The sequence below is a fragment of the Myotis brandtii genome, unplaced genomic scaffold (genome assembly GCF_000412655.1).
Source record: "Myotis brandtii unplaced genomic scaffold, ASM41265v1 scaffold915, whole genome shotgun sequence".
In the NCBI taxonomy this organism is placed as follows: domain Eukaryota; kingdom Metazoa; phylum Chordata; class Mammalia; order Chiroptera; family Vespertilionidae; genus Myotis; species Myotis brandtii.
This window is the reverse complement of record NW_005371769.1, coordinates 493,970-513,400: the sequence shown is the minus strand read 5'-3', so window position 1 is coordinate 513,400 and position 19,431 is coordinate 493,970. Positions and strand designations below refer to the sequence as shown.

Sequence of the window (19,431 nt, the reverse complement as noted above, 5' to 3'; positions counted from 1 at the left end):
TGGGTTGGTCAGATGGACAGCCTGTGGGAAACACGGAAGCTCATGGTTTGTGCAGGGTAGAGGGTTTAAAGCTGGTCCAGGCTGGAGACTGAACAAGGCCAGCTTCAAAGGAACAGAGCAGGCAGGATGTGGGGCCCCGAGATGGTGTGTGACCTGTTCACGTGTGGGACCAGTCGACAGGATGCTGGTGCTGCCAGGCACGGATGCCACTATGCACAGGCCCACTGGGCATCAGGCAGGACAGGCCCAGCCACTAGACAGTGCTGCATGCACACCCACTCGAGGTTGTTCCAGGGTGGAAGGGGTCACGGGAGGGTGGGGAGTGGAGAAGAGGGGGAGACAGCACGGCAGGCACCATGGGCAGGTCACAGGGGACTCAAGCTGGTGTGACTGAAACTCCTGTGCATCTCCCAGCTGGGGGCCCTGAGGGGAGGGGACAGGCAGAGGTGCTATTGGCAGGAAGGCAGGGGCAGGTGATGACGACACCCTGAGTGTCTGTCTGTCCTGTGTGGTGTGTCCTGCTGACCTTGCCCTCATCTCCTTTCAGATGGTGTTCAGTACAGACCCTGCCGAGGGCAGCTCCTCAGTGGGGCCCGAAGCCTCTCAGTCCTACAAGGTGGGGGCCGCCTCCATGAGGGGCGATGGGCAGGGGTCTCTGTCCTATGGGATGGGGGCCGCCTCCAGAAGGGGGGCTACAGGTGGGGGGCTCAGGACACCTGTCCATTCTTCCCTCCAGGTACACATCCACCCTGACACCAGCCACCGGGGGACAGCTCATCGGTCAGATGCTTGGAGCTCCACGGCGTCCAGAAGGCGAGGTATGGCGCCTGGGGGACCGGACACGCTCCCCTGCCCGACCCCAGGGAGGGGCACACCCAAGCTGTCAGAGCTAGAGAGGCCTGCGAGGAGGCTGGGTGGCACCACCTGAGTCACGCCAGGCCTCCCACACCAGCCGGGATGTTTTCTTTCTTTTTTTTTAAACATTTTTATTGATTTCAGAGAGGAAGGAAGAGGGAGAGAGAGATAGAAACATCAATGATGAGAGAGAATAATGGATCGGCTGCCTCCTGCACGCCCCCTACTGAGGATTGAGCCCGCAACCTGAACATGTGCCCTTGACCAGAATCAGACCCGAGACCCTTCAGTTCACAGGCTGACGCTCTATCCCCTGAGCCAAACCAGCCAGGGCCACCCAGGACGTTTTGAAAAGCGTCACCGGCCCCTGACGGTGTGCTGCGCTTTCACACTGTCCAACCAGGCGGACAGAGGTGGGGCAGGTTCAGGCTGAGGCCACTCCACAGGCGTCAGGGCTGCATCGGAGGGGTCTGCTGGCCGATATCACTCAGGTCCCCGGGTGCGGACCGCGTTTCCCTGACACCCTCTGTGAGCTCAGGCCTGTCTGAGTCCTGCCCTCTTCATATCAGCTTCCCCTGCTGCCCTGGGTCCTAGGTCTGTGCAGCACACCGTGGCTCCTGGTGTGGGGTGGCCTGTGTCGGCTCAGGCACAGACTCCTGAGGTGCCCAGTCCTGGCCACTGCCCCTGGGGACTTAGACTTAGGGTGGGGTTCATAGCCCAACAGCTCCAGGGTAATGTGATGGTGCTGTGGTCAAGGCCACCCCCATCCTGGGCAGTCCCCAGTGCTGCTGGCGGCCCACCACTGCCACCTGCTCCAGGTGAGCTCTCAGCACCCCTCTACTCTCCTCCACTCTCCTCGGGCTGCCGCCTGCTGTCTAGTGGAGCTGAGCAGGGACAGTTCGCCCCTCACACAGCACCATGATCTCGGGAGGCCAGCTGGGCCTTAGCCCTGGCAGGTGTAGGTGCGGAGGGTGAGTGGGTGCAGTGACCCGTGTTCCTGTACCTCTGAGAGCGAGAGGATTCTCAGAAGCAGCCACTCCTGGGTGGGTGTTTATAGGAAGTTGGATCATCTCCAGCCTCCCTGAAAGCTGGCCGGGCGGGGGGAGTGGGGGGGGCGCCGTGCACAGAGGCGTGCAGGCTGAGGCCTGGCTCCAGGGCCCACACGCTCCCCTAGGGCACCTGTCTGCTGTGGCAGATGGCGATGTAGGAAACATCCAAACCTGTAGAGAATTTTTATAAGTTTGTTTGAGCCAAACTGACAATTGTCGGGAAGCAAAATCTGAAGGGATTGAGAAAATGCTCCGGGAGAATGGCGGTTCTGCAGCTTATTTCATACATGAGATCCATCGGTGGTAGGGTAGGGAGGTGGGAGAAGCAAAGTGGGGATGCCTCTGGGAGGGGATAAAAAAATAAGACACATAGTTTTACATTGGTGGGTACAGGGTTGTTAAAATTTACTGCACGTAGAGATGTATGAGGGGGACAAGGTGACAAGGAGGGGTCTGCCAGGGAGATGACTCCGCCATCCCAAGGTCGGCTGTAGATGCGAACAGACCACACCAGGCTTAGTCAAGGGGAAGACTGGCCTTTGTCAAGGAAGCTGCAGGCCTCGGAGGGACCCGCTGTTAGTCTGGGATCTGTATGTTCCGACCGTCCTGGTGGTTACTTCCGGTTCCGAGTTTGTGGGGCTGCCCTGCAGCCTCCCTGAGCTTGTCGGGGTTTAGTGCATGGCCCCTTGATGTCCATGCAGGGCTGGCCCAGGGTAATGCCGGCTGCTCCCGCCGCCTCGTCCTCCACGTCGCAGGGAAGATCCCATCCTGAAAGTGGAAAAGGGTCTCTGGCCCCAGAAAGTGGCTCGTTCTTTTCTGGAAGTGTTCCTGCTGACCTGTGACCTAGTCTTGACGTTAGAGCCCTGTTTGAAGTCATTTTCTGAGCGTGGGGAGCAGCGAGTGGGAGGCAGGCGTGTCTGCCTGGGGGAAGGGGGTGGGGCCTGGTCTCCTTCCCAGCGGGCCAGGAAAAGGGACTGCCACTCCCTGTGAGCGGGTGGCACCCCTGCTGCTCCTGCCTTCCAGGCCTGGGCTGCCTCCTCTCTGCAGCTCCAGCATCTGTGTCCCTGGAGGCCGGGTGTCGGAGGTGGGGCTCCGCTTCCTTCCTGGGGTGCCTGTGGCCTGTGTCTCCATGTCTGGGGTTGGGGTTGGCCGGCCTCTCTGGAGGTGACCCACTGTCTGTCCCAGCTTCTCTGGCTCAACTTCCTGTTCCCCAGGCCCCCGGGCAGGCCCCTCGGTCACACTCGGTGCACCCAGCGGCTGCCTGTGGAAGACTTGTGGGTGGCGGCCATGGGCCTCCCTGTGGGTGACTGAGTCCCAGCCTCCTGCTCATCCTGCAGGGAAGGTGCTCAGTTACTGGTGCTTCAGCCCCGGCTGCTGCATGCGCGAGCTGGTCCGCCAGGGCGTGCGCACGCTCCTCCTCACCAGCGGCACGCTGGCCCCGGTGTCCTCCTTCGCCCTGGAGATGCAGATGTAAGGCTGCCCCTGCCCGGGCTGGGGGGTGATTGCCTGGGTGTTGGGGGTTCAGAACTTAACGGGGGACATCCCTGCCTTGCACCGCTGCCTCCAGCCCCTTCCCAGTCTGCTTGGAGAACCCGCACGTCATTGACAAGCACCAGATCTGGGTGGGGATTGTCCCCAGAGGCCCTGATGGAGCCCAGCTGAGCTCCGCCTTTGACAAACGGTAGGGGGACCTGGCCTAGGGAGGCGAGTGGGTGGGCCCAGTGCTGGGACCCACGTGGCAGCAGCCTCCTGGCTTCATGCAGGTTCTCTGACGAGTGCTTGTCCTCTCTGGGGAAGGCGCTAGGTGAGTTCCCGGGAAGCCCTGGCCTGGCTGTCCCATCCTGGACCCCACCCATCCATGGTGTCTGGGGAGCCTGCCTCGCCCCTGCCCAGCCCTGCACCCTTCCCTGCTTTCTCTTCCTGGGGCAGCCGGCGGGGCCTCTGGACGCCCTTCCCACTGACCATGGCCACTCACTTCCAGTCAACATCACGCGCGTGGTCCCCCACGGGCTCCTGGTCTTCTTCCCCTCCTACCCCGTCCTGGAGAAAAGCCTGGAGTTCTGGCGGGTGCGTTCCCTTCGTGTGTCCTAGGGTGGGAGGGGAGCCCCAATGGCCAGCGTGGCTGTGGTGCGGCCCGTGGCTGCCGGGCCTCATGAGCCTGACTGTCCCCTCCACCTCCTGCCGCAGGCCCGGGACTGTGCCAGGAAGCTCGAGGCCCTGAAGCCTTTGTTTGTGGAGCCGAGGAGCAAGGGCAGCTTCTCAGAGGTCCGAGTTCGCTGGGGCTCCACTGCCCCATGGGTGCCCCAGGCTGGCCAGGGCCGTGGTGCGGGGCTGCGGTCCTGCTGGCCTGGGCCTGCTGCCTCCTGGAAAGCTAGGGCACAGGGCTGGTGGCAGCAGGTGCCTGGGAGGAAAGGCTCTCAGCCCGGCTCTGTGTTTTCTGGGAAACAGCAGCCCTGGGTGCTGGGTGCAGGTCAGCCTGGGAACCCAGCCATGAAGCGGCTGCCAGAGGAGGGTGCACGGGCCTCACTCGTGGAGGTGCGGGGGCCGGGGCCCTGCTCCGGGTGACCCGTCTCTCCTTCAGGTGATGGGTGCTTACTACGCAGCTGTCGCCTCCCCGGGATCCCGAGGGGCCGCCTTCCTGGCTGTGTGCCGGGGGAAGGTGAGTCTGGTCCCACGTGCACTGCCTGTCTTCCTCACCCACAGGAGCTCATGGCTGGGGCCTGGGGACGGCGCTGTGGGTGGAACAGGCCGGTCCCTTCTCTTGGGCCCCACTTCCAGCAAATACGAGTCTGGAGGGCAGCCCCCTGACCCTGGCTGGGGCCGGCCGGGGTGGGCACGGGTGGGAAGGAGGAGGAGGTTCCAAGAACAGACAAGTGGTCATGGGGTTCTGGGTGTGTGGACCCCAGCCAGGGCCTGGCCCAGGGTTGGAGGTCTGTCCCTAACTGTCCACACCTGGGAGCTTGTGGTCGTGAGGGTCGGGGCCGACCCTGGGGAAGGTCCGCAGGCTCCTGTGGGGCTTGTGGGTAAAGACTGTGCTCTCCCCAGGCCAGCGAGGGGCTGGACTTCGCAGATGTGAATGGCCGAGGGGTGGTTGTCACGGGTCTCCCGTACCCCCCACGCAAGGACCCCCGGGTCATCCTCAAGATGCAGTTCCTAGATGAGATGAAGGGCCGGAGTGGGGCCTCGGGCCAGGTGAGGTGCCACGTGGTGGGCGGGGACCTGGTGGCCTGGAGACCTTGTGACCAGCTCTTCCCCCTCCCCCAGTTCCTTTCTGGGCAAGACTGGTACCGGCAGCAGGCGTCCAGGGCTGTGAACCAGGCCATCGGGAGGGTCATCCGGCATCGCCACGACTATGGGGCCGTCTTCCTCTGTGACCACAGGTGTGGCCCTTTCACTGCATGGGGCCCCGGCTGGAGTGGGCGGGCCTCGGGCTGATGGCCCCTCCCTCCCAGGTTCACCAGTGCGGATGCCAGAGCCCAGCTGCCATCCTGGGTGCGCCCCCACGTCCAAGTATACGACCACTTCGGCCACGTCATCCGAGATGTGGCCCAGTTCTTCCGGGTGGCTCAAAAAACAGTGAGTCCCGAATGCCCACTGGCTGTGCCCCCTCGCCCTCCCCAGGGGAGGAGTTGGGTGGGACCCCCAACCCAACCACCTGTGACTGTCCAGATGCCGGCGCCCCTGGCTGCCACCCCGAGCCCGGGCCCGGGAGAAGGCACCGTCCCAGTGGCCGTGTCACTCGGGGCCCTCTCCACCAAGAAAGCCAAGAGTCTGGACCTGCACGTCGCCAGCCTGAGGCGGAGGCCTCCAGGTGCGTGTGGCCAGGTGACGTGGCTGGGGGCTGCTCCCACAAGGCTGGCGGCAGGCAGGGCCTGAAGACCAGAGCACGTGGGTCTGACTGCTGCGGGGACCTGATCACCCTGCCCTCCCCCAGGACTGCCAGCCTCCGGGGACGGCGGGGACACCGAGGGCAGCCTGTGTGTGGAGTACGAGCAGGAGTCGGTTCACACCCAGCGAAGGCCTGTGGGGCTGCTGGCCGCCCTGGAGCACAGCGAGCAGCTGGCCCGAAGGCCCGGGGAGCAGGCCGGGCCTGGGGAGGAGGAGGTATGGGTGCTGGGGCTCCAGAGATGGACACAGACCCCAGGCACTGCCTGTCTGTTCTCGGGCACCTCCACACTCACCCCATAAGTCCCCTTGTTGGGCAGGTGGTTGGGGTTTCAGCCCACACCTAAGCCCCTGGTTGGTGCTCCCCCACACCCCCTCGCTGGGGCTCCACTGCCCCCTGTGGTTTCCACATGGTCCTCTGGGGCCCGGCCTTGCTGCGCCCTTCGGGAGCCTGGCCGTGGCAGCTCCTGCCCAGCGGCTTTCGCCCAGAAGTCCATCACTGTGACCTGGAGGTCCCTGTGTCCTGCTGGGTGGCATCCCCTGTTCCCTTCCCATTAGCCCTGTCAGTTACCGCAAGACCACGTGCCCGCACCTGCTCTCGGGCTCTGCCCCCAGCTGACCTCACTGTGGCCCCAAAGTGTCACGCAGGGCTTTGGGGCCCGAGGGCCTGGGTTGGGACCACAACTGTGTGACCCCCCAGGCACAGTGCCGCTCCAGCACGTCCCTCCCGGGTGAGAAGAGGTCTGTGGCGGAGCAGAGAGGAGGCAGGAAGAAGATCAGGCTGGTCAGCTGCCAGGTGGGTGAGCCGCCCAGACCCACCTGGGGATGTGGTGGGAGCCACAGGCTGTTGTGGCTCTTAGTGCTCTTGTCCACGGCCGGTGGCCCTGACCCAGCAGAGTGTGGGGTGTGAGCCGGCCAAGCCTGCACCGTTCTAACTCCACTGTCCCTTAGGGGTGGGGGGCTCGGCTGGGCAGTGGTGTTGGGGTGCAGGAGCTGAGTGTGCGGTGTGGCTGCGGTGCCTGCCTGGCCCCGCCTTCACTTAGCTGGGACATTCACAGCGAGGTGCAGATTTGCGTCTTGGTCCTGACAGTACCGACTGGCCTCCCCGCCCAGGCTCGTGGGGCCAGGCCTGCACAGGCCCCCTCTCCTCATTCAGCCTTTCACGGTGGGAGCACAAAGTGTGCGAGAACAGCGCGGCCTGGTGCCAGCCAAGGGGCTCCTGTCCAGGGACCCACGCCGAGTCCCGCACATTTGTGGTCAGGTTGGGCCTTTCAGACACGTGGGCTCCTTCCACAGAAGGCCCTGCCCCCAGCAGGCGGGAGTCAGGCCCGGCCCTGGAGGCTGCACTGGGGCGGGCCTGTCGCCAGGCTGGCTCACCAGGGCAGTGCTGGGCCCTGGCAGGAGGTAGAGGCCATGTGCCCGCACATGGGGAGGGTCTGTGTCCCCATCCTCAGATGAAGGCAGTTGAGAGCAACTGAGTAGACAGTCTGGGCCAAGAACCTCGGAAAGCCCCACGCACTGCCTTTGTCCATTCCCCTTGCTTCTGGGAAAAACCAGGCGGGGGTGTCAGGAAGTGGGCTGGGTGCCAGGGGCCTCCCTGTGCTCTGAGGGCTGAGCTGGGCAGACCAGAAAGCCTGGCTTCCACGCTTCCCATCTAGGCCCCATGTTAGGGCCCAGGGCGCAGCGGGAATGGAGCAGGACACTGCCAGCCCTGGGTTTGAGACGTGTCCCTTGCTGTGAGCTGCCCACCTCCGAGCCAGGCGTGTCCTCTGAGCTGAGAGAGCCCGCTGCAGCTGTACTGGCCCTGGATGCCCCATCCTGGAACCCAGTGGGGGCAGGAGGCGGGGCTGGAGGTGCAGCCCAGGGCCTCAGATCCACCTGTGCTGGTCCTGAGAGGCGTGGCCTCCCTGCAGCCCCTCCTGGCTGCCTTCAGCAGGACCCCTGCCACCGCCAGCCACACCCTGGAACAGTGAAGGGTCTGAAGAGTCAGGTGTGTCTGATGGGTTCCTGGCTGTGTCCAGCAGGAGGGGCTGACGGCAGGTGCGCAGGCGGACAGAGCCAAGCTCTTCATGGTGGCCGTGAAGCAGGCGCTGAGCCGGGCCAGCTTTGCCGCCTTTACGCAGGCCCTGCAGGAGTACAAGGGCTCGGACGACTTCCAGGCTCTGGTAGACCACCTCATCCCCCTCTTTGCCCAAGACCCCAAGAAGCACAGCCTGCTCCAAGGTGCCTGGGGATGCCGCAGTCACGGGGTGGGGCAGAGGACACCGGGTGGGTCACCTCGGGGCAGGGTTGTCCCTGCGCCCTAGCAAAGGTCCGGATGGTGGCTGCAGCGCGTGGTACCTGCGCACCCAGACACCCCCTCCAACAGGCTTCTACCAGTTCGTGCGGCCCCACCACAAGCAGCGATTTGAGGAGCTCTGCCTCCAGCTGACGGGCCGAGGCTGTAGCCATCTGCCTGAGCACAGCCTTCCGCGTGGGCAGTGGACACAGCCAGCCCCGGACCCCGGTGGTGAGTGGGGCCTTCCCCAGGCAGACCCTCAGGGGCTGGCACCTGGGGTCCTGAGGTGGGCCCTAGCTTGGTCCAGCCTCCCTGTTTCTACAGGGGCCAATGGATCACTGCAGGGTGGCACCATGTCGGCCCCCAGAGCATGTACAGCTGTCGTCTTATCCGCGCCGGGGTCCTGGAGCCCCTTGTCCCTCCCCCCAGAGTGGGCCCTGCACCTCCAGAGTGAGGGAGCCAGTCCCTGTCCATGAGCAGCCTGCCCTGGGTGGGACTTCCTCAGGGACACTGCCCTGGGGGGGGACTTTCCAGCCCCAGAGTCACTCCCCGCTGGGTGTGGTGCCACAGGACGTCCCTCTGCCCAGGCAGGGCCTCCAAGGCTGAGGCCACCCTCCCTTGTTTGTGGCAACCAGCTGTCCACGGGGCTGTGCAAGTCAGGTCCAAGGAGGGTTGTGAGCCCAGCCTCCCCTTGGGCAGACCTGCCTCCTCCCTAGGGAGCACTCGGACCCTTTGAGACCAGCTGGATGACTCCTGTGTCTCCATGTTCCTTCAGGAAGGAGGGAGCCTGTCCCCAAGATGACCCTGTCCCAGAGTGCGGCCAGGCAGCTGGACACTGGAGGGCACCTGAACCAGGGCCAGCCTCACCTGGCCTCCAGGCCACCACCGGAAGGTACATGGTCCCTGAAGAGGCTTCTGACCAGAGCCAGGAGCAGAGCTAGACCTCGGAGGGGAGGAGCCTCCTGGGGGCTATGGGCCCTGACACAGTCCGTATTCCCTCCCTTTCAGGAGACACTGGCCTCTGTCCACAAGAGGGGTGTGGCGTCCCTCAAGCGGAGAAGCCGAGCCAGCCTGCTGTGAGCACCTACCTGGCAGATGCCCGCAGGGCCCTGGGGGCTGCAGGCTGCAGTCAGCTCCTGGCAGCACTGACCACGTACAAGCGGGATGATGACTTTGAGAAGGTGGTGGCTGTGGTGGCAGCACTGACCACCTCGAGGCCTGAGGACTTGCCGCTGCTGCAGAGTAAGTTTCTGAGGAGGGGACTTGGAGGGGCTCTGGGGGAGGAGACTCGGGGGATGGGGGCAGGTCCTGAGCACCCCTCCCCGCAGGGTTCAGCATGTTCGTGCGCCCACACCACAAGCTGCGCTTCTGGCAGACGTGTGCAGATCTGACCGGCCAGCCCACCCCGGACACAGGCACTGTGCCCCCGGGACCCCAGGAAGGGAGCTCCGAGGTGTTTCCCATCCTCACCCCCAGGGTGACCTGCTGGTGCTCTTGCCACCCCCACCCTGTCACCCCAGAGCCTCCGCAGCCTTGCGGGGCACGGGCAGCAGAGGCGCACCAGCCACCCCTCAGACTCACTCCTCTGTGTCCAGGCCCCTCCGAGCCAGAGAGACTAGGGAGGACCCAGAGCAAGATCTCCTCCTTCCTCAGGCCACGGCTGGACCCCCGTGACCCCACGGACAGACAGTCTGAGTGGGTAGGTCTTGTGGGTGCTGGCTGCCAGCAGAGGAAGCCATTCCTTCCCCATGTCCCTCCTGCTAACAGCAGCACCCAGGTCTTGACCAGCCCTCAGGGACATGGCTGCCGGGCACCACCCCTCTGGGGGGGGTGGGCAGTGGTGCCTGGCAGGTGTGGCCAGCGTCCTCTGTGTCTTCCCAGACCCCCAGGAGGACACTGCGTGCTGGGCCTGGGGTGCCTCCACCAGGAAGCAGAGCCACCGGCCACTCTTCTGAGAGGCCTGGGCACGGCAGGGCCTCCAAGGCTGAGGCCACCCTCCCTGGATGCAGCGTGGACACTTGTCTGCTGGCTCAGGGTGGGCCAGGCCCAGCACCAGCCACCTACCAGCCAGAGAGGCCGGTCTGCACAAGGGACACCCCTGAGACAGCAACCAGGTCTCGGGCCACCTGGGAGAAGCCCTGAAGCCACCGTGGGGTGGGTGGGCGAGGTGCTTCCCCAGAACTTTCCCTGGCTGCTGGCTTGTGGGGGTGGGGGGCTCAGGGGTCCACAGCTGGGCCGCACCTGGAGCGGGTGGTCTGCTCCCTGGCATGCTGGGACTGTGCCTGGAGGTGGGCTGAATAAAGCTGCTGGCACACGCGGATGCTCTTCGCATTGCCTGGGCTTGGTGATGGGGTTTGAGGTGCCAGAGAGAAAGGATGGGGCGTCTGCATGGGGTCCCCCTCCCCCTCCCACCGTCCCACGAGAGGGTGCTGTGAGCACGTTGTCTAAACTTGGCTCAGCCTCCATCCTTGCAGCTGGACAGGAAGACACTGATACCAGAGGGGAGAGGAACCTGCCCTCCCCATCCCCCACCCCCACCCCTTATACCTCCCTGAAAGGCTTTGTCACTGGATCACAAGCTGTGCCTGGTGATAGGAGGGCCTTCATAGGACTGCCTCCTGCACTGGGGGGGCAGGGGGACTGGGCCAGACCAGGCGAGGGTGCTGCGACTGTGCCCAAAACTGGGTCAGAACATGCCCTAGCTGGTTTGGCTCAGTGGATAGAGTTGGCCTGCAAACTGAAGGGTCGTGGGTTCAATTCCAGTAAAGGGCACATGCCGGGTTGCAGGCTTAATCCCTAGTAAGGGGCGTGCAGGAGGCAGCTGATCAATGATTCTCCTCATTGATGTTTCCATCTCTCTCCCTCCCTCCCTCCCTGAAATCAATAAAAATATATTTAAAAAACAAATTTAACTGGGTCAGAACATGGCTTGCGGGAGGTCACCGGCCTCTCCCCGGGGTGTGGCGAGGCCAGCCTTTATAGGAGGCGCTGGGCCAGAGCTGGAGTACTCTGGTTGGCTGCAGGTAGGGTGGGCGGGGCCTGCTTCCGCTGGGAGGAGTGGGGCTGGGGCTGTGGTGAACTGGTGTCCCCGCTGAGTCGCGCTCTAGGGAGGATCATGAAAGCACAGGCGAGGCTGCCCCTGATCCTGCCGAGGGCACTACCGTTCCTACTGCTGATGCTGGCTGTGCTCGGGCCAGCGGAAGACGTGCCTACCTACCCATGGTGGGATGTGGACACCCGGGAGTGGCTGACGTGTGGCCAGTGCCCCCCAGGCACCTTCGTGCACCGGCCGTGCAGCAGGGACCACCCCACGACGTGCCGCCAGTGCCCGCCGCACCACTACACGCAGTTCTGGAACTACCTGGAGCGCTGCCGGTACTGCAACGTGGTCTGCGGGGAGCATGAGGAGGAGGCGCGGCCTTGCTCCGTCGTCCACAACCGTGCCTGCCGCTGCCGCCCAGGCTTCTTCGAGCTCGCGGGCTTCTGCCTGGAGCACACGCCCTGCCCGCCTGGCTATGGAGTGGTTGCCCTTGGTGGGTGCTGGGCACTCTGTGGGTGGTGCTGGGCCAGGACTCCTTCCATGAGGATGCCCCGGGTCCCCCTGACCCTGTCCTCCCATCTCATCCCCAGGCACCCCCACCCAGGACACACAGTGCCAGCAATGTCCCCCAGGCACCTTCTCGGCCAACAGCTCCAGCTCAGGGCAGTGCCAGCCCCACCGCAACTGCACGGCCCTGGGCCTGGTCCTCAACGTGCCGGGCACCCACTTCCATGACGCCATGTGCACCAGCTGCACAGGCCCTCCACTCAGCACTCCAGAGCCAGGGGGTGCAGGTGACTGGAGGGGGGCAGGTGAGCCGGGGGGAGGGGCACAGATGAGGGGGGATGGGCCATGGGGCAGCAAGCTCAGCCTGTGCCCTGCCCCAACTCTTGGCCAGTCCAGCCCTTGGAGCCATGAGGCATTTAGTGGGCGTCTGGGAAGTGCCTCCAGCCTCGTGGGGTCAAGGGTCCCCAAAACCCACGGAGCAGCCATGGGTAGTGGCAGTGGCAGTGGCACCATTGAGTGCACTGTGCTGATGGCTTTAGCTGGCAAGCAATGCTTTTCCCCACCCCTCATCCCAGGGCCGCCTCTCCCACCTACCCTCCTAGCATGGGGTCCCAGCAGGGGCATGGGGAGGGCTCTGTCTGCAGGGAGCCCTCACCCCAGGACCTGGCCCAACCCCCACCTTGCCTGACCCTCCCACAGGGACCGAGGAGTGTGAGCGGGCCCTGGTGGACTTCGTGGCTTTCCAGAACGTCTCCTTCAGGAGACTCCTGCAGCTGCAGCAGGCCCTGTCGGGTCCGGGGGCATGGACTCCCCGTCGGCCCTGGGAGGACCGCATGTCCTTGCAGCAGACGCTGCAGAGGCAGCTCATGAAGCTCCGCGAGGCCCGGCCAGGGGCGTTGGTGGCGGGGCTGCTGCAGGCCCTGCACACAGCCAGGCTGCCGGGGGTGGAGCGCACTATCCGAAAGCGCTTCTTCCTGGCCAGCTGAGCCCCATATTTATTCTCCTGACCAGGCACCAAGTGTAGTTTTTATAAAACCCTTTTGTAAAATCGATTGTGTAGAACAGTGCTGTGTGACGGTGGTGGACTGAGGCAGACCTTGAGGGCAGGGAGATCATGGGAAGTGGCCAGTGGGTGGGAGGTGGGGCCTTCCCGCTGTGGGGCACAGGGGAGCTGAGGCTCACTCCATGGCCCGCCCCCAAGCTGAGCTCTGGGTAGCTGGGAGTGTGGAGGGTAGGTCAGGGCCAGTCAAGGAGTGGCAGTGCCCAGGAGGGTCACCAAGTCCAGGGGCTCTGCTGTGAAAGAGGACTCAGCGACTGCCCCCCTCCCTTTGAGTCCCACCCACTCCCTACCGCAGGGGACTTCCCAGGAGACCAGTGTCCCACTAGCTTTCTGGGAAATGGCTTTTCCCTCGGGGCAGGATCACACCCTCACATGAGGGAACCCAGGGAACAAGGGACTAAACGGCTCCAGGGTGGGTGGAGGGGTGGGGGATGGGACTCCCAGCCCTAGCTGCCCCCACCTCCCCAAAGGCCCAGGACTTCCCATGAGTCACTTCCCCTGCCACTGGGTCCCCAGCCCCATCCCTGACTCATCCCTTTCCCAGCAGCTCCTCTCAGGTCTCCTCTGGGGAGGGAGGAAGGGAGGGAGGGAGGGGAGGCTGGTGGGACCTCCCTGGAACATGAAGCCAGCAGGTCACTGGCTATGGCCCAGCCATTCCCAGGACAGCAGGAAACAGGGCCTGGACGCCCTTGGGCTGTGGCCACGACACAGGCTCGGAGAAGGGTACACAGGGGCCACGCAGACTGTCTTTATTTTCTGCACAGGCACCCTGGCCAGGCTGCTGGTCACCAGCTCCCACAGGGGCCATGTGAAGAGGGGCCCCAGGACCAGCGTTGCCTGGAGGGCCTGTGCAGCTGGGCACAGGCCTGGAAGGGGATGCACCCCTCACGCTCAGCTGGGAGCACAGGCACCAATGGGGCAACATAGGGACCCAGCCCACCTCCCAACACCCCCACGCCCTGACGCATCCCTGAGCTGGCAGTGGCTGTCCCGCACAGGCCTGGAAGGGGATGCACCCCTCACGCTCAGCTGGGAGCACAGGCACCAATGGGGCAACATAGGGACCCAGCCCACCTCCCAACACCCCCACGCCCTGACGCATCCCTGAGCATCCCTGAGCTGGCAGCCGTGGCTGTCCCAGGTGGTGGCAGGTGCGCTAGGGGCCTCCCACTCCCAGCTTTCTGCTCCCTGACGTGGGCCGGTGGTGGTGGTGGCAGCAGGGTCCACATGGCTAGGCAGATCGCACCGAGCCAGTCCTGGGGCTGCACCAGAGCCCAGGACCTGCAGGCCTTCGGGGATGTGGGTTAGGCCTCCTTCAAGGTGACACCAACTCCCAGCCCACCTCCATGATCAGAGGAGGCAGAGGCCGAGCTTCGTGGGCATGCTGTGGATGGAAAACCCCCCTCCAACCGGGCTTCCTGAAGCCCCACCCAGGCCAGGCTGGGGCAAGCAGCTCCAAAGGGCACCCACAGGGCCAAAAACCAGGCCTTGAGTGGGCCTTGCTGCCCCCACTCCCCTGGCAGAAGCCTCCGGGCACCTACACTTTTCAGGACACAAAAGTCTGTCTTAGAGAAAAAACAAAGCAAATGAAAAAATCCAAAGGCAAAGCCAGCCCCAGCCCCGGGACTGGTGGCTCCAGCTGGCAGGTGTGCTCCTGGCTCAGGCACCAGCTGTACGCGCTCCAGGTGCCGGCTGCACCTACGTGATGTCCCTCTGCCGCGGCGGCCGGTGCACATTCCGCACGACGCACTTCACCATCCACTCGATGCCCTCGCGCACCCCTTTGCTGTGGAGACAGTAGGTATGAGGTGGGGCGACCCGGGACCCTGGGGCAGGGTGAGGGCCCCACTCACCCCGTGAGGGCTGAGCAAGCCTGGGTCAGGCAGTCCCGCCGGCCGATCTTGGAGGTGCAGTCACTGAACGCAGTCTTGATATCCGGGATGGAGAGGCAAGTCTGGGGGGTGGGGGTGGGGGGGCAGGCTGTAAGGCACAGCCCATCCCTCCTGAGGCCATTTCCTGGCATCAGAGAAACTGGTCCCCAGGGCAGTCCCTAGAGCTGCCAGAGCTCAAAGATGGGGGCTGAGAACAGGATGGGAGGCCAAGGTGGGCCCTTCAGGGCTTCTCTGCCCAGGAGGGTCCTACCTGGTGAGTGGCCTCAGACAGCTACGAGCAGGCGGATGGGAGCAAACTAAGATGCACCCTCAGGATGCTGTAAACACCCACCCTGCGCACAGCCCTTGACTGGTGGTCCCCAGAATGGCCTGTGTCCCTCCCCAGACAGCCCCTGGTTTGGGAGTAGGGCTAGCACCGCTGCCAACTCCAAGAGCAGCAGACAGGTTGGCATCAGCTCTGACTCCGCCCTGAAGACACCACCTTTGTCTTCTCTCCAGAGCTTTCTGCGGGTCATCTGGGTCTCCCAGGGCTGCAGAGAGACAGGGTGTAGCTACCCCCCCACCCCCCCACCCCCTGTGGAGAGAAAGCGCCCTGCACAGCCAGGAGAGGCCTCAGGAGAGCTCTGTGCACCTGGGGCAGACACCGCCATGCAGGGTGTCCGAGGAAGGTGGGGGCAGGCTCACCTCAACATCCTGCTTGTTGGCCAGCACCAGGATGGGGACACCATCCAGAGCCTCGCTCATGACCATCTTCTCTGGAATAGGCAAGAGGGGGCATTAGCACCCTTTTTTCCCCCTTTGTCCCCCTGACCACCCAGCCACACCAAGGAGTCCATACATTCCTACCACCCTCTTCACAGGCGGGGACACTCCCTCATGGCCAGGACCCTTTGACCTGACATGGCCCAGCTCCAGACACATGGGATGTGCGGACTGGACATGAACAGCCCCCCAGCCCCGGTTGGGCTGTACCCACCGAAAGCTTGCTTGGACTCCGACAGTCTGTCCTCGTCTGTGGAATCGATGACATAGATGACACCGTGGCATTCAGCATAGTACTGGGGAAGGGCAAAGGGGCAGGGGGTGAGCCATGGGCATTCAGCCAACCCCCAACTGCAAGACCCTTATATGGGGTGCCTTCTGTGGGTGGGGAGGTAGGGTGGAGTGGAGGTGCGCCCCACAGGCCCCTTCAAGGAAGGACTTGCTGACCACTTCCTAGGGGCTGTGTCCCATATCCTACTTCAGGGCCGGCTCCTAAAAGCCACCCATAACCACAGGCCTGATGGTGGCCCGAAAGGAGAAATGGGGCTTGGAGGCTGGAGGCTGGAGGAGCCCAGACCAAGCCGGTCCCCAAGCAGACCCGGAGGTGGAGCGCACCAGTGGGGCCTCATACTGGCACCGAAAGCAAACCAAGAAAGGCCTCCAAGGGCTAGGCCAGTGCCACCTGTGCAGCAGCTCTGTGCCCTGTGCCGGATGGCAGGGCCAAGGACCAAGCCAGCTGAGCTGGGAGCTGTGTGTTCTGGATGGTGCCAGAGGGTGGTCGGCCGTGGGCTTGCTGACAGCAAGGGTCACGGGAGTCCCCTGCCAACTCTTACCTGCCAGAGCCCGGGGCTGTGGGGGCGAGTGGGACACATGCACAAAAGCAGGGCCTTCTGTGAGATGGGCTCTCTGGGCTTGGGGCACCAGAGACAGCCACAGACCTGGCGAGTCCACATTCTGCACCAACCAGAAAAGAGCCCTGGCCATGTCCACACTGGGGAGCAGACGACAGAACCTTGCCACTGGGCCCCACCCCTCCTGCCTGTCACCCGGCACAGCCAGGCTGTGCTGTGGACTGGGCAGGATGACCCAGTGGTCAGCAAGCCAAAGGACACTCTGGAACATTCCTGAGAGCGACGCCCGCCCCATCCGAGACAAGCCTTTATCAGTACTTGCTAGAGGCGGCCCTGGGTTTTGCAGGCTGTGCACCCTGCACACCAGCCTGCATGCTGAGTGACGTGCGGCTACAGCTGCTCCGGGCACACCGGCCTGTTGCTGGCAGAGCTGGCGGGCCCACAGGAGAGGCCTCTGTGCAGAAAGGAGGCCGCTCACTCCGGGGCTGGCAGCCGGTGAGAATCGCACACAGCCACGAGGTGGCAGAAGACTACACTCCCAGCGTGTCTGGGCCCTGGTAGGGTGACGGCTCAGTGATGAGCACACAGCTGAGGTGGAGTGTGAGCAGGCTGCCCCACCCCCACGACACCCGCCACACCCCAACCCAATGGCTGTGTCACCCATGGCCATGTGGGGGAACCTACAAAACCACTGGGAACAGGAGAGAGCTCAAGCGTGGCTTTTGGGTGGACACACACCAGTCCCTTGGGTGTAGCCTAGAGGGACAGAGGCCAGAAGTCCTCCTGTGGCCAAGCGCCAGGTGGTCTCCCTGTGTGGGAAGACATGGCCTATCTAGGCATTGGTGAGGGGCATGGGCCCTGCTCATCACTTCCATTGCCCACAGGGCTCGGCCACCCACCCCATGGCGCTGGGTTCGGCAGAGTTGGTCACTGCAGTGTCACAGCAGGAGACCCTCTGGGCCACAAACCCTGGCTGCCTCCTGGGCATCTTGGCAGAGAGCCCATCCTGGTGGGCGTAACGGACCCTACCACAAGAGGTAGGGTGCCACTCTACAGCGGGGCTAGGAAGCACCTGAGGAACCCATGGGGCCCACCAAGAAAGAGGGCTCAGACCCTCGTGAGGAGGCCACACCAACACACAAGTGGTAGCTAAGGGGGGACCACACCAACTGCAAAGCCAGCCTATAGTCCTCCCTTTCCTGTCCCTTTTCCAGCTTCCCCTTAGCAGAGCCCTGGGACTTGGAGGAGCCATCCCCCAAGCAGAGGCGTGAATTCAAGTGGCACAGGAGGCCTCCACAGAAACGGTCACCCATTGAGGCCTTACTGCCCAGTGGTGGGCAGGATGCCAAGTGGACAGACCCTTGTTGGCTCTTGCAGGACCCACATTACCAGGTCACAGCTGCCCAGGGCAGCCTACCAGGTGGCCCACCAGGTGATAGGGAGTCCTGGCCAGCTTGGCCCACCTGGGCAGCATGAGGAACAACTTGCCTCCAATGCTTCCCCACTGGCCCCCACCCAGGCTGACCTCGCCCTGTCCAGTCCTGCACCTTCCCACTCCCTTCCCAGGTGCTGACCCCCAACACCCACCCTGCATCCCAACCTCTGCCTCAATATTAGCTCTGGAGACCCTGGCCTACAACAGAAGGTCAGGATCTGTGTTCACTCCCCACATGGTCTGGGATTCAGACGTGTAGGCTCGAGCTTGGCTCTGCCTCAGGAGAGCTTTAATGGCCAAGCCTTCTGGCCACAGACAGAAGCTGCCCTCTTGGTTGGAAGTCAAGGTGGGAGGAAACACTGGGGGGGGGGGCGGGGACAGGAAAGGGTGACTGGGTACCTGTTGCTGGGATCAAACCAGAAATCAGGACCTTGCCATTCAGTTCTAAACACATGGGCCACCAGTAAGTGTCGGGAAGACATGCCTGTGCCCCCAACATTAGACCAGCATGCCCATCGTGCCAGTTCACCGAGGGAGCTGCCGAAGGGCAGGAGCTGGGTCTGTCCTCCTCGCTGCTACCCCCGTGCCTGGGGTGCGGGGAAGGGTACCACTGCCTCAGAAATGCCCAAACCCTGTGTCAAAAGAGACAGTGGCGTGGGCCCGTGAGGACATCTTGGCCTGACTCTGGAGGATGCTCCTAAGCCGGAACGGAGAGAAGGGCCAAGTGGGGAGGCCAGGCCGAAGCTGCTGAGCACGCTGGCACTGTGCCCCCCACCACTGGCTCTGGGCCACCTGGTCTCACCCTATGTTCATTAGCAACACCTCTACGCCCAAAGGAAGGAAGTGGATCCTCACCCTCAGGGGACTGTTGCAGGAGCCAGGGTAGAATGGGGGGAGCTTCAGGAACAAAGAGGGTGACCGAGCTGCTGACAGGAAGTAAAGAAGGTGAGTCTGAGGCCCTTTGGAAAAGCGGGGACTGGACAAGGGTGCCACCTGGAGGGAAATGGCGTGGGAGGCAGGTGGCCTGTGCATCCGTCTCACCTTGTCCCACAGAGACTGCAGCTCCTCCTGCCCCCCTAAGTCCCAGAACATGAGTCGAGCCTTCCCCACGTCCACAGTGCCGACTGGGGAGAGAAGAGTCCCGGTGAGGCTGTGGCCCCGGTCCATGACAGTCTCACCGCTCCCCTGCGAACAGCACCCCGCTCCCGTGCTCCTGAGGTGGGCCCACCAGGAGTGGGTGGCCTCAAAGGATGCCACAGCGCCTTCTGGGCTAGGACCCCGCCCCCCGCGCTCAGCGCCCCTCACTGTTCAGACCCACACCCCCCGCGCTCAGCGCCCTTACTGTTCAGACCCACGGTGGTGGTGATCTTGGAGAGACTCATCCCCTTATAGTTCTTGCTGAACCGGGTTTTTGACTGCTCCAGGAAGGTCTGCGGGACAGGGAGAGACAGGCGGGAGGCGTTCATGTCCCTCCTCAGGCTTATTCCGCAAATAGACGTTTTGCTGTTAAAGCAGCTGGCGGGGACTGTCCCATGGCCTTGGGTGGGGAATGAATTTGGGTGTCCCAAGGCCTTGGATGGGGACTGGATTCGGAGCAGGCAGTGCAAGGGCCAGGCCAGCGGGGCCTCGGACAGGGGGAAGCGTACCGTCTTCCCGGCATTGTCCAGGCCCAGGATCAGGATGCAGTACTCGTCCTTCTGGAACACGTACTTGTACAGCCCCGACAGCAGCGTGTACATCCTGCCAGGGTGCCAGGAGCTGAGTCCAGGCCCGGGACCGCCCAGCCTCCCCACCCTGGCGACCTAACCCGGCCCACG

At 63.7% G+C, this 19,431-nt stretch overlaps 4 protein-coding genes and 1 long non-coding RNA gene across 18 annotated transcripts in view; 2 read left to right on the top strand and 3 right to left on the bottom strand.

Moving 5' to 3' along the window:
• Positions 1-10,387, top strand: part of RTEL1 (regulator of telomere elongation helicase 1) — a 51,953-nt gene extending 41,566 nt beyond the window's left edge. For 7 of the 12 annotated variants that reach the window (XM_014532803.1, XM_014532805.1, XM_014532802.1 and 4 more), the window contains exons 15-33: positions 548-616; positions 737-818; positions 3,242-3,374; positions 3,472-3,585; positions 3,668-3,971; positions 4,092-4,169; positions 4,486-4,563; positions 4,950-5,096; positions 5,169-5,284; positions 5,357-5,480; positions 5,574-5,715; positions 5,839-6,008; positions 6,490-6,585; positions 7,811-8,012; positions 8,158-8,298; positions 8,843-8,959; positions 9,076-9,309; positions 9,396-9,766; positions 9,949-10,387. In XM_014532803.1, coding sequence (XP_014388289.1) covers positions 548-616; positions 737-818; positions 3,242-3,374; positions 3,472-3,585; positions 3,668-3,971; positions 4,092-4,169; positions 4,486-4,563; positions 4,950-5,096; positions 5,169-5,284; positions 5,357-5,480; positions 5,574-5,715; positions 5,839-6,008; positions 6,490-6,585; positions 7,811-8,012; positions 8,158-8,298; positions 8,843-8,959; positions 9,076-9,309; positions 9,396-9,766; positions 9,949-10,209 — 2,979 coding nt within the window. In that variant the 3' untranslated portion in view covers positions 10,210-10,387. The remainder of the gene's footprint in view (positions 1-547; positions 617-736; positions 819-3,241; positions 3,375-3,471; positions 3,586-3,667; positions 3,972-4,091; positions 4,170-4,485; positions 4,564-4,949; positions 5,097-5,168; positions 5,285-5,356; positions 5,481-5,573; positions 5,716-5,838; positions 6,009-6,489; positions 6,586-7,810; positions 8,013-8,157; positions 8,299-8,842; positions 8,960-9,075; positions 9,310-9,395; positions 9,767-9,948) is intronic. The other 5 variants (XM_014532811.1, XM_014532810.1, XM_014532812.1 and 2 more) reach the window with 5 other exon arrangements.
• LOC106724650 lies at positions 2,285-3,896 on the bottom strand. Its single transcript, XR_001360496.1, has 2 exons — positions 3,867-3,896; positions 2,285-2,672 (listed from the first exon to the last, which is right to left on the bottom strand). It is a non-coding gene; the product is annotated as an uncharacterized LOC106724650 (long non-coding RNA).
• Positions 10,388-11,079: 692 nt separating the features above from the next.
• Positions 11,080-12,666, top strand: TNFRSF6B (tumor necrosis factor receptor superfamily, member 6b, decoy). 2 transcript variants are annotated; one of them, XM_014532815.1, is made up of 3 exons: positions 11,080-11,600; positions 11,698-11,901; positions 12,314-12,666. In XM_014532815.1, exons 1-3 carry the CDS (start codon positions 11,183-11,185, stop codon positions 12,598-12,600), a joined length of 909 nt encoding a protein of 302 aa, XP_014388301.1. In that variant the 5' UTR covers positions 11,080-11,182; the 3' UTR covers positions 12,601-12,666. The 2 variants fall into 2 exon arrangements, with proteins under 2 accessions (XP_014388301.1, XP_014388300.1); XM_014532814.1 differs by having other exon boundaries at positions 11,698-11,919.
• A 1,008-nt stretch (positions 12,667-13,674) lies between these two features.
• The window catches only part of ARFRP1 (ADP-ribosylation factor related protein 1), a 5,998-nt gene continuing 241 nt past the window's right edge, over positions 13,675-19,431 (bottom strand). The window contains exons 1-7 of one of the 2 annotated variants that reach the window (XM_014532817.1): positions 19,261-19,425; positions 18,957-19,044; positions 18,656-18,738; positions 15,543-15,624; positions 15,251-15,321; positions 14,528-14,628; positions 14,285-14,460 (exon numbers count right to left, since the gene is read on the bottom strand). In XM_014532817.1, the coding sequence (XP_014388303.1) occupies positions 14,373-14,460; positions 14,528-14,628; positions 15,251-15,321; positions 15,543-15,624; positions 18,656-18,738; positions 18,957-19,044; positions 19,261-19,353 (606 nt within the window). In that variant the 5' untranslated portion in view covers positions 19,354-19,425 and the 3' untranslated portion in view covers positions 14,285-14,372. Of the gene's footprint in view, positions 14,461-14,527; positions 14,629-15,250; positions 15,322-15,542; positions 15,625-18,655; positions 18,739-18,956; positions 19,045-19,260; positions 19,426-19,431 lie in introns of those variants that run through there. The other variant, XM_014532816.1, reaches the window with a different exon arrangement.
• LOC106724649 lies at positions 15,631-18,513 on the bottom strand. Its single transcript, XM_014532813.1, has 2 exons — positions 18,470-18,513; positions 15,631-18,246 (listed from the first exon to the last, which is right to left on the bottom strand). Exon 2 carries the CDS (start codon positions 16,847-16,849, stop codon positions 15,821-15,823), a length of 1,029 nt encoding a protein of 342 aa, XP_014388299.1. The 5' UTR covers positions 16,850-18,246; positions 18,470-18,513; the 3' UTR covers positions 15,631-15,820.